Here is a 12,203-nt window from a genome sequence, read left to right as displayed (position 1 = left end):
AACAAAAAAATGATAGAAAGACAGAGAGAATGAACAAACAAACAAATGATAGACAGACAGAACAAACAAATGATAGACAGAGAGACAGACAGAATGAACAAAGGATAGACATTCAGACAGAAAAAAACAAACAAACAAATGATAGAGAGACAGAACAAACAAATGATAGAAAGACAGACAGAACAAACAAATGATAGAAAGACAGACAGAACAAACAAATGATAGAAAGACAGACAGAACAAACAAATGATAGAAAGACAGACAGTACAAACAAATGTCAGACAGACAGAATGAACAAACAAACAAACAAATGATAGACAGAGAGAGAGAGAGACACACACACACAGACATAAACAAACTATAGATAGACAGAATGAATGAATGAACAAGTGATAGACAGAGAACAAACAAACAAATGATAGAAAGACAGACAGAACAAACGTCAGACAGAATGAACAAACAAACAAACAAACAATAGACAGAGACAGACACAGACAGACAGAACAAACAAAGGACAGATACACAGAATGAATGAACAATTGATAGACAGAACAAACAAACAATAGGCAGAGACAGAAAGACAGACAGAACAAACAAACAACAGATACATAGAATGAATGAATAAACAAAAGACAGACAGAATGAATGAACAAACAAACAACAGACAGAATGAATTAACAAACTATAGACAGACAGACAGAACAAACAAATGTAAGACAGAATGATCGAACAAACGTACGACAGATACATAGAATGAATGAACAAACAACAGACAAAATGAATGAACAAACTATAGACACACAGACAGACAGAACACACAAACAAACAACAGATACATAGAATTAATAAACAAACAAACAAACGATAGACAGAACAAACAAACGATAGGCAGAGACAGACTCAGACAGAACAAACAAACAAACAACAGATGGATGGATGGATGGACAGACAGACAGAGATACCTCCTCTTTCTTCTGTTCATCAGTTTTTTCCTCCAGGTAGACAGAGGAGGGCAGGTACTTCCTAACAGGAGCCTCTTTTGGTGCTTCACTCACTGAAAGTAAACAGATCATAAGGAAGGGTGCTGTAACACTACATGCATAGAGCAGATTTTTGGACAGGTATTCTTTGAGTTGTGTTTGGGGATGTTGAGATGTACCAGGTGTCATGTCATTGGGCCGCAGGCTGATTTTGCGGTGCTGTCCGTTGGATCCAGAGAGCCAGGCAGCAGCGGTCAGAGATGCATCCCACCACACTGCAGTCTCCGGGAAAACATCATCCTGGAAAAACTCTTTCTGTGGAACGAAGACAAATTCAAATGTTTACATTTGCTCATTCAGCATGAGAAACAAACACTGTAATATAAAGCTGAAAAAGTACTCAAAAATGATCAAGCTAAAGGTATACAGAATATATATATATAAATATAATAAAATGAATAATAATAATTTGTTTTCAGATTCTGGTATGAGGGTCACTCTTACTTTGACACGAGGCACTCTGAAGGCCACGGGTTCAATAGTGGTCTTGCCAAGTCGGATGGCTCGAGCCACTTCCACATCACGCACATCACATTCAGCCTTTGGCAGGAAACACAACCCCTGTGATGACACGGTAAAACATTAGTAAAACAGTCTGCTTTCTGTATCATCAACAACAGCACCAACAATAATACCTTGTGTGGTTCAGAGGAATGAAAACTACTACATTCCATAAAGTACGGCGCTTCAGGCACGATCTCGTATATATAAACACGTGTGTCACCCTGAAAGACCAAAGGACAAATAAACACACTGTTGGATGAATCTGTTTGTTACTATAAACCAATGGACAATTTTAATGCTCAGCAAAGGCACACACTCACACACCTTCCCAGTTAGGATGAGGACGCTGGTGTCGGGATCGTAGAATGGGATAAGGGTCGAGGGAGACACATCAGCAGGCGCTGAAGCAACAGACCCGGATGCCAAGGACTCAGCGGAGAACAGGTACAGCTGCCTTTCACTGCGGCTGTAAAGGAAATAAGCCATTAAAACTCTTTTAGTGCCAGAGAGGCAATGCTAGTAACAATACTATGATCATATTGGCTACATTTATGGCATATTGTACCTGTCGAATCCTGAAACCAGCAGGTACTTGCCGTCACAAACCCACACTACACGGGCCCCTCTCTGGCCCTCAGGTCCTGGGCCCTCCTGCATAGACAAAGATGGTAAAACTTTGTCAAAAAGATACGATTTACTTTAATAATATTAATCCGATGCTGAACTAACCTGGATGGGCAAGGTGGACTTGCGTGGGTCATAGAGTCGCACTTTTCCGTCCTTACACACAGTGGCCAGCAATTTCCCGTCTGGACTCCAAGCCATGCCAAATATCTGAGAGAGAACATAGTAAGCTGCCTTGATGTCTACAAAAATGACTAGACTAGGCTAGACTAGACAAGACAGACAGACAGACAGACAGACAGACAGACAGACAGATAGATAGATAGATAGATAGATAGATAGATAGATAGATAGATAGATAGATAGATAGATACTGTAGATAGATAGATAGATGGATGGATGGATGGATGGACAGACCTGGTCCTGATGTCCGCTGAGTCGTTTGACTTCCTCTCCTGTCTCCAGGTTCCACAGTCTCACTGTGAGGTCGTAGGAGGAGGACGCCAGCAGGCCGGACGCGTGGGGGTGGAACTTGATGGAGTAAATCTTCTCTGTGTGTCCTGTCATTGGTCAAGGTGTGTGTCAATCAAACTCTACAGAATTACTACTTCTACAGTTCAGAGGTCACATGTGCCAGTTTCTTACCACGCAGAACACGCTCCGGCTCAGTCAGGGTTTCGGTCAGGCCTCCTTTGGGAATCTGCCACACACGGATCTTGGCATCATCACCGGCTTTGAGACAGACAGATCAGAGAGCAGATGACATTCAGATTTCAGTGCTTTGACAGCATGTAATTCGGTTTCTTTTTAAGAAACACCTTTAGGATATTATTCTTTGTCTATTTATTAAATTACTGATTTTAGGTATTTTTTTCAGACTAATTTTACACGTTGATTAAATAGAATAATCTTGTACCATATTGATATAAAAATACAAAGAGAAAGAAAATATATTCCATTCTTTATTATTAACAAAAGGAAGTGCATTAAACATTATATTACATTAATGTTTCCCAAACTGGGGTTTGTGAGTTTTCATGTAACCAGGCACTGTGAATAGCTGGTACTATATAGCATTACAGCTGTAACTCTGTATTGACCAATCAGAATCAGAGCAATCACTTTTATATTAAAACTCACCCACAACCAGCTTGTGTGTGTCAAAGGGGTCCCAGCAGAAGTCGGCCACATTGACGGAGTTCTGGATGGTGGGCAGGGCGGTGTCCGGCAGTTTTCCAGGCTGGGACAGCTGTAGAAGCAGACAGACAGAGCAGTTAGATACTGTAAATGAATCAAAGATTTAGAAGAAAAGAGAAGTGAATGCAGTAACACACCTCAAACACAGCGATCTGCCCTCCAGCGATGGCGAGAGGCACTGCCACACGCTGGCCGTTGGCACAGAAGCCGTCACACTCTCCTGGTGTGGTCAGATGAAGCCCGCGCAGGTTGGTGATGTGAGTGTCCCGGTGCAAGACGGCTCCCTGGATGTGACGAAACTTGGAGCTCGGGCCTGAGATTCACAGAAAGCCATTCATTACAAGAGCTGGGTGATTTACACAGCCAAAAACATTCTTTCTTGATATGGATCAGCTTTTTGATGATATCTGGCATCAGTTTGGGGGCAGAATGATTTTGTTTTTTGAAAGAAATTAATACTTGTATGTTAAGCAAGGATGCATTACATTAATTTAAATTGAGAGAAATTGCTGTTTTTTTTTCAACTTTGTGTTCATCAAGTGTATCACAGAAATATGAAGCAGCATAACTTTTTTCAATATTGATAATAATCAGAGATGTTTCTTGAGCGGCAAATCAGCATATAAGAATGATTTCTGAAGGATCATGTTACAAAAGCATTAAATAAATCTTACCCCCAACTAGTAGTGTATATAAATAGTTATGTATTTGCTCTGAAATGTATTTTTCAGTTCAAGGAACCATAACTATAATGTAGACAGTCATTGATGACAATATAAAAAAAGTGTAAAACAGGTAAAATAAAAATCTAGTATTAAGTGATGAAGAAGTTTTTCCATTAAAAATTGGAAACAAAGGGGAATACTTTTAATAATACAAGAACACATCATAATAGTGTTTCTCTGTGTGTGTGTGTGTATATATATATACACACACACACACAAACATGAATTTCTATATTCATATTTAATTATAATCATATTTTATAATCGAATAATTATATTCATGTAAAAATACACAATAAGAGTATATTTATAGATATAGAGAGATTATACAAATCAATCATTATTGAACCTATTGACTGATCAATCAGTCAATTGATACTATCAATTATCATTATTATAGTTTCATATTATCACTACTGAAATGATAAAAATGAAACAAATTAATTAAATAATATATTACTAGTGTGATAATAATATTATATAGTAGAATTATATAGAAGGACATTCTCACCTCTACTGGCAATTTTTGCTATTAAGGTTCACATACTAATAACGTTTATTCTATTATTTAAAGACATACTATCAAAATATTTTTCATTTTAGTAAAAAAAATAAAAAAAATATATATATATATTATATATATATATATATTATATATATATATATATAGTGTTATTAAATGTAAATGCATGTAAAGTGAATGTGAGTGACCGAGCATGCTGTGGATGGCGCGGGAGCTCTGGCTGGGGCTGGGGCTCGGCAGGAAGCCGGACGACAGGCCGCTGGTGGAGGACGGGGAGCGGGACGGGGCAGCACTGCTGCTGGGGGTGCTGAGGGGACTGCTGGAGGTTGAGGCCTCCGGAGAAAAACACAGAAAGACACTGTAAGACCATCATTTCTGTAAAGTAAACATTTCTCCTCGTGTTTCTCCCACAGACCTCTTTGCTCTTGTCACGAGGAAGATCCTTTGGTTTTGTCTCCTGAGCTGACGGAGCGGCTGGTTTAGGCCTCTTGCTCGGGTGAAGACTGACTCGCTCCACCTGATAAAAAAGTTCAAGTGTTACAGAGTTAAATATATCTTAAAAAGTTAATATAGCTTGACTATACGTCCCCTTTTTTCCTCACACTTTAGTTTTCAGTAAGAAATCCTTTGTTATCCATTGAACTGGCCGTGACTAAAACAGAAGAGGTCAGTACCTGTTTGTTCTCTCCTTTCCACCAGTCCTCTGCCGTCACGGCCGGAGTGTGACCCACAGTGTCTGGATACAAGTCCGCATGGAAGTCCTGTCCTGCCTGATTCACACAAAACACACAACAGCTAAAACACCCAACATGCTCGGACTGGCTGATTTACGCCACACAGTTAATAATTTAGTAGCTTTTGCATGTTATCAGCTTATCAATCATAACTAGTGTAAGATTAGTACATTAGGAGCTTTTACATGTAGAGTCTGTCCTTCATACCTTGCGAGGCACCTGGTAGCTGATGGGCACTATGAAGTTATCAGAGAGCTGCATCAGACGCAAAACCTCACAGCAGCTGACGTCCAGAGCGAGCTTCGGCACCAGAGCCACGCCACGAGTCGACACGTCCGTCAAACAGTGACTCACTGACAACGACAGAGAGAGATCAGCTTCATGAAACATGAAAAGAAAGCCAGAGAAACAGCGTCTGTGTTACCTTGAGACAGGAAGGGCTCACTGCTGTTCACCTCGAAACAGTCGATCACACTCTCACCCTGAGAAAATATGATTAATAATAGTATTCATATTGAAGATACAGAATTTTAGTCATTACAAGGTATCTTAAAATATGTTAATTAATGGTCACACACATTCCCAGACACAATAAGAAGTCCGGAGTCTGGATCAAATAGAGGCATCAGAGTCCTGCGGATAAAAACAGACGCAAATAATGATAAGGCTACTGACGCTGTAGGACACATATTTCTCACAGAGCAAACATTTTGTTTACATTTTCTTATACACTCCTGTTATTTATTTATTTATTTTTTTAAAGAAATTAATACTTTTATTCAGCAAGGATGCATAAAAAACATTCAAAATGTTTCAAAATTTCTATTTCGAAAGTTGTAATTAAAAAAAAAATAAAAAACTTTCTATTCATAAAACATCGATAGAGAGTGGGGAAAAAACATGTTTACACAAAGTATAATTAGCACAACTGTTTTCAACATTGATAATAATAAGAAATGTTTTTTGAGCAACAAATAATCATATTAGAGTGATTTCTGGAGTAATGATGCTGAAAATCCAGTTTTGCTATTACCATATGATAAAAATGTCATTTTAAAATATATTCACAAAGAAAATAGATATATTAAATTGTAATATTTCAAAATTAAAAAAAAAAAAAAACCTTTAAAAAAATCTTACAGACCCCAAACATTTGAACAATAATGTCATTATAGGAACATTCAATCTGGAGACATTAGCTGCCCATAAATAATATTTTTCAAAAGTGCTATATGAAGTGTCTTGTTTCAAACACTCAACATGGCAGCCACCATAAGGGGGCGACACACTCCAAAACTGCTTTTTTTTCTAGACCACTGATTTGAATTTTCATCCCATGTTATCATTTTAAACGTTTACTATTTCTTTAGATGTAAAAACAGAGACAATGTTAAAAAAAAAATTTTACTGTGAAGAAAATGTGATATCTGTGATAGCAGTTTTCTGAGGAAAAAAACAGTAATAATTCACGTCTGCAGAATTAATGGAATTATTCACCAAATTTATTACGCTATACACTAATAACCACAGGTTGTTTCATCCAAATCAAGCAGATTCAAGACGACACTGAAGTCAAAGTGAGAAGAAAGTAAATAGATCCAACAGGTCTGTAGTTATAAGTGTGTATGTACTGTATGTTTGCAGTGGGGAGAAAAAAAACAGCTGCGTCTTTTCTCCACTATGTGGCAGAATAAGAGCGAAATGAGCTCGCTTCAACACAGAAACCCACATCAGCTCATCAACAAAATACTGCATTGATCAGACACAAAACATTTGAAACCTTTACATTGAGGTCATTTAAATCTGTCTGTTTGACCCCAGACTGGAATCTGGGGCCCCGGCGGGCCCGGGGTCACGGCACGAACACAAGCCTCTATTTCAAGTCACATGCTGCTGGGAGCGGGGTGTGTTTCCTCTTCACTCGAAGAAACCAGATCAAACCTTTCACCCACATCAATCAGCTCAGAGCGTGGGACATAACTGATCACAAACCACAGAATACTACAGAAGAGCAGGAGCTGCCCGGTCCAGCCCTTCAGCGCTTTAACCAGTGCTTTGCCAAAATTCTCTTATGCAACTTTCAATGTTTTATTCTGTCATCATTTAGGCTACCCTCATGTTGCATTGTTATTATTCAGATTTTTGAAAGAACTTCTAAGCTGCTCATTTCCATGTATAGATACAGAAGCACCAAAATAGTTTGTGATATTTGACTGATTTGAGAGCTTGTGAAGTTTAAAGTCCATTTAACTATCATTTGTAAAAAGTAACTCTTACTGTATATTTTATTAGTTTTGATTTTTGTTTATTATTCAATACAATATTTTTCATTTACATTTTATAAAATAAAAAGATAAAACACTACACAAGCATAAAAAATAAATAATATCTTTCTGAATATAACTTTCATCTAGTCCTACAGAAAAATCAAACAAACCCTGAATTGGACTGATAAACCAATGAAAAATCTGACATTCATGCAATAATGCCCAACATTTTCTCACACAAAGCTATGTGGCTTAAGACTTGATTTATACCTCACAAATCATACAGACAACTTTTATGATGCTTTTGTCTATATTTTCGCAGTTTGGCAACCCTAGCACCCTGTCTGAAAGCACTCATAATCTTTACAAGTCATGTGACAGAGTTTTAATTTTGGACTGAGCGTTTACTAAGAAGGTCCCTAAATATTACACAAACTTTACAAGTCAACACGACTGTGACCTTCAGCGATATCCAGGGACACTAAACCTTCAGTAAACACGCAGGATAACAAAACAGGACTTCAAGAAGAATATTATTCCTTGTGTTTATTCACTAATGAACTACTAATTTCTCATCTCCCACACAGTGTCAATCAGAAGTGAGCTAGCGGTGAAGACTTGGACATGTTGGGCCACGCTCATCTCTATCAGCTGAATGACAGGCTTGGATCCGAGCCCTGCAGTGGATCGGCAGGCTTTGCCTCCTGGCTGCAGTGATTGGTGGGAGGGCATGTTTGACGGTTGACTTCTCCCTTCCCCCATCTTCGCCCCGGGCCTCTGAAGTCGGTAAGGGGTTGCCACGCTTTGTTAGTGCAACTTTGCATTCCCATGTCGAAGTTCCTCTGCATGAAATACACTAACACCTCCTGCGTTCCCACACCGTTCCCTCTCACAATGCACCACCACACATCAGCACACTTCAACAATGTTTTCATACTATGCATCTGCAGACTTCTGACAAACACAAATACATCTCAATGGTTTCTCATTACCTGCAACAAGGGGAGCAAATGGAGGCTTCTCAGGGTTTGCTTGAAAAAGATCTCAAAACAACTGCCTTGGCAAATCTGCACAAACCTCAGAGATCTCAACATGCACTCAAACATTTCTCATCAAATTCTTTATAATCATCTTTTTTTTAAATTCTTTAATACCTCAACCAGTTATCCTAAACAGTAATGAGATTGAATGGAGAGCAAACGAAAGAACTCAAGCTCCTCATCAAATTAATTACATTCTGAAAAGATCTCAACAGTTGTTTCTAATAGACAGCACTGAGATTAAACTGAGAGCAAACTGAAAACTTTGATGAAGTCTCTAGTTCTTAGATGTTTCTTCTGCAAATATGACTCAACAATATCTCAAACTATGCACAGATTTGCAAAATACCAACATGTTCAATCAAAAGTCCGAGGTCTCAATATGACGAGTTCAGATGCAAAAGCCTCTAAGTGCCTTTTATAATTTTCTTCTAAAATTAGCATTTTTAATCAGGCTCCTATATGTGTAGGCTCAGTAATTTCACTTTAATGGCAATGAAAATAACCTATTCATCGCTATTTATGTGAAATTACTGAACCTACACATTGGAGCCCATTTTAGAAGAAAATTATAAATGGCTTTTGCATCTAAACTCTGAATTCTTAAATGTGAACCTGGACCACAAAACCAGTCTTAATGTACCATACAATGTATTTTTGGCTATTGCTACAAATATACCCCAGCGACTTAAGACTGCTTTTGTGGTCCAGGGTAACAAATATTCTTTAATTCCTTCATTTCTCCACTGTTTCTCCTAGACAGCAAATGATCAAATAGAAAGCAAACAGAGATTTGATATGAACACACACATCTCATCAAATTCATTATATTCCTCAGTTGTTTCTTCTAGACAGCATTATGATTAAACAGAGTAAATGAAGAACTTTGCTGAATTCACCTGTTTCCTAGATGTTTCCTTAAGTCTCAAGTCATCTCAATTATCACCAGTAAAGTATGGAGTGCCACAAGGATCTGTCGTAGGTCCTCTGCTATTTTCAATATATATGTTGCCCCTTAATATTATTATAAAATATGGGATTAGTTTCCACTGTTATGCTGATGATAGTCAACTATCTCAACGAGACCAGATGAAACTTCTAAATTATCTAAGATAACAGAGTGTGTTTAAAATGTAAAAGATTGGATGACCAATAACTTTCTCCTGACAGAGATATTACTTGGACTGAAAAACAGTACACAGAATCTCTTGGATTACAATTTGCAACTAGACGGATGTAATGTTACTTCCTCTGCAGTCAAAAATCTGGGTGTTACAGCATTCTTCCATCTTAGAAACAGTGGCAGCAATAGATCAAAGAGAGCAAAGAGAGAAGTTTCTTACTTTCAAAGTCTGCAAACAAAAGTCAAAGATCTCACTATGAACACACATTTCTCATCAAAATCTTAAATAATCTTTAATCCTTCATTTCTCAACTGTATCACACCTAGACCGCGACAGATTAAATAAAGAGCAAAAATAACTTTTCCTGCTTTCAAAGTCTACAAACCAACGACTCCAGTAGAGTTTCAGAAAAGATCTAAACAATGTCTCAGATCTGAGATACTTTGGTTTAGAATTGCGTTATTTATTAAATAATCATCATACACTTTTAATATTTTACAGGTCTATACTCGTACTATTCTCTAATTCAAGTCTATATTTCGAGAAGAATTTTAGGTAAGACATCAGACACAAATTGAAATCTAAATGAAGCACACGTGAGAATTATTATTAAGCCAAAGCAATGAAAGAGGAGCCTCTGTGCAACGGGACTGTCCTGTGGGAGGAATAACTGCACACATAAAGGCAGATACGCCTCACTTCACCGCTTTACTCAAGTGCAACTAAACCCAGGACAGATTTTCCCACACCAGCGAACCCCTGCAGACGCTGTGTGTGTGTTTGGAGCTCCAGACAGTAGTCTGGTCATGAATAAACGCTAAAATACTCCGGGACGTCATTCTTGAGTGGCTAAAGCTGTAAGCACTCACACACAACGACACACACGTGTGCTGCTGCACTGAGGGCCGGAGGGACGTCACGCATGACAAAGCCTCTAATCCAGATGTAAGCCGTCTTTGGACACAGTAAACAACACACACACACACACACACACACACACACAGAGAGTTAGAGAGATTACACATTTCAATTAGCACAGGCTTTTGGCTTTGTTTGAAAATGGAAAATTAAACTAGGGTACTGCTTACTGCATATCAGATCACAGACTGGATGCTGATTGGTCAATAGTTCTATGCGACAACAGGAATGTCTGTAAACCCTTAATAATCTGTTTTACTTTATTCTGTAGACATATTCAGTACCTTATATTCAGTTGTGATTATATTTACAGTACATCACAGCCTCTTGTAGTAAGTATATATACTGTATACTGTGTACTTTCAAAAAATGTAATCGAAAAATGTGCAATTATAAAAACACATCAAATCATGTTAAATACATTTGTCACATTACATCACTACACTGTGTTTAATTCAATGTGTGCATACAAGTAAGCAAAATAAAATAAAATAAAATAATAAAATAAGACAAAAATTTCCTTGGATGCCACATATTACAAATCCAACACAATGAATTATTTGATAATTAATTATATATTAATTATTTTCAATTTTAATAATTTTAATAATAATGAATAATTACTTTATTATGATATAATAATAATAAAATTAGTTATTATAGCACAAAAATAATTATTAATTAAATTATTTTTTTAATTTTTTATTTTTTTTACTACTTCAGTTTTGTGTAAAAATGCATTTAGCTTTTGTATATTCAGTTGAGTAATCTGTCAAGAAGGAGATAAAGATCAGAGCTGATATTACTTATGGTTCATTCACCGTTACTGGAACTGGAAGGTCAAGTTGAAAGCACTGCATTATGCACCTCTATACCTGGAAAGTGTGTGTACCTGCAAATGTCAGGTCATCTAGGTATTTTTTCAGTGCATACAGAGAGTTTGCATACTGCCCACCACAAACCACAGAAACTGTACAAGTAGCGTGCCAGCGCAGCCCTTTAAAATTCAGAGGGTGAAATTTGTTTTGCTCTTCGCAGCGCAGGATTCCTATCAGAAAGGTAGCAGGAATTTGGCAGGAACATCCCAGCAGTGGCCTCAATAAACTCCATGCAGGTGTGTTCAAGATCCACAGATAAAGCCAAGTTATTACTCTCATTATGATGATGGAGGCTGGGATTATACGATTACACTACAGGCCCTGAGGTCTGAACACAACAGCCGTGTGTTTGTGTGGATCTGCAGGTGGAATAGAGAGACGGACACAGACGGTGATAAAGTGCAGTGGGTGCGGCCAAACATTATTACCATTTTACCTTGACCTTTAAGGAATATTTAAATGTTCCTTAGTAAAATCCTATGATGTAATGCCTTTCATATCCAGTGGGATGAATGAAGCATAATGACATTTTTAACAAAAGTCATAATCAATAATTAACTATTAATTAATCTAATTATACTTATTATAATTTGTATTGTTAATAATATGTATAATGAAAAATAAAAAGG

At 37.5% G+C, this 12,203-nt stretch overlaps 1 protein-coding gene across 1 annotated transcript in view; it reads right to left on the bottom strand.

The window, feature by feature from the left end:
• coro7 (coronin 7) overlaps window positions 1–12,203 on the bottom strand; it is a 134,140-nt gene that overhangs the window by 1,781 nt on the left and 120,156 nt on the right. Inside the window, exons 10-26 of the mRNA XM_042721360.1 lie at window positions 5,926–5,980; window positions 5,772–5,829; window positions 5,555–5,700; window positions 5,288–5,383; window positions 5,029–5,130; window positions 4,802–4,946; window positions 3,503–3,678; window positions 3,309–3,417; window positions 2,814–2,900; window positions 2,586–2,728; window positions 2,274–2,378; window positions 2,110–2,195; window positions 1,869–2,010; window positions 1,676–1,765; window positions 1,485–1,601; window positions 1,160–1,295; window positions 963–1,054 (exon numbers count right to left, since the gene is read on the bottom strand). Of these exons, the coding sequence (XP_042577294.1) occupies window positions 963–1,054; window positions 1,160–1,295; window positions 1,485–1,601; window positions 1,676–1,765; window positions 1,869–2,010; window positions 2,110–2,195; window positions 2,274–2,378; window positions 2,586–2,728; window positions 2,814–2,900; window positions 3,309–3,417; window positions 3,503–3,678; window positions 4,802–4,946; window positions 5,029–5,130; window positions 5,288–5,383; window positions 5,555–5,700; window positions 5,772–5,829; window positions 5,926–5,980 (1,885 nt within the window). The remainder of the gene's footprint in view (window positions 1–962; window positions 1,055–1,159; window positions 1,296–1,484; window positions 1,602–1,675; window positions 1,766–1,868; window positions 2,011–2,109; window positions 2,196–2,273; window positions 2,379–2,585; window positions 2,729–2,813; window positions 2,901–3,308; window positions 3,418–3,502; window positions 3,679–4,801; window positions 4,947–5,028; window positions 5,131–5,287; window positions 5,384–5,554; window positions 5,701–5,771; window positions 5,830–5,925; window positions 5,981–12,203) is intronic.

The sequence above is a fragment of the Cyprinus carpio genome, chromosome B3 (assembly GCF_018340385.1).
Source record: "Cyprinus carpio isolate SPL01 chromosome B3, ASM1834038v1, whole genome shotgun sequence".
In the NCBI taxonomy this organism is placed as follows: domain Eukaryota; kingdom Metazoa; phylum Chordata; class Actinopteri; order Cypriniformes; family Cyprinidae; genus Cyprinus; species Cyprinus carpio.
Note: the sequence above shows the minus strand (reverse complement) of the source record. Positions and strands in the feature narration are given on the sequence as shown.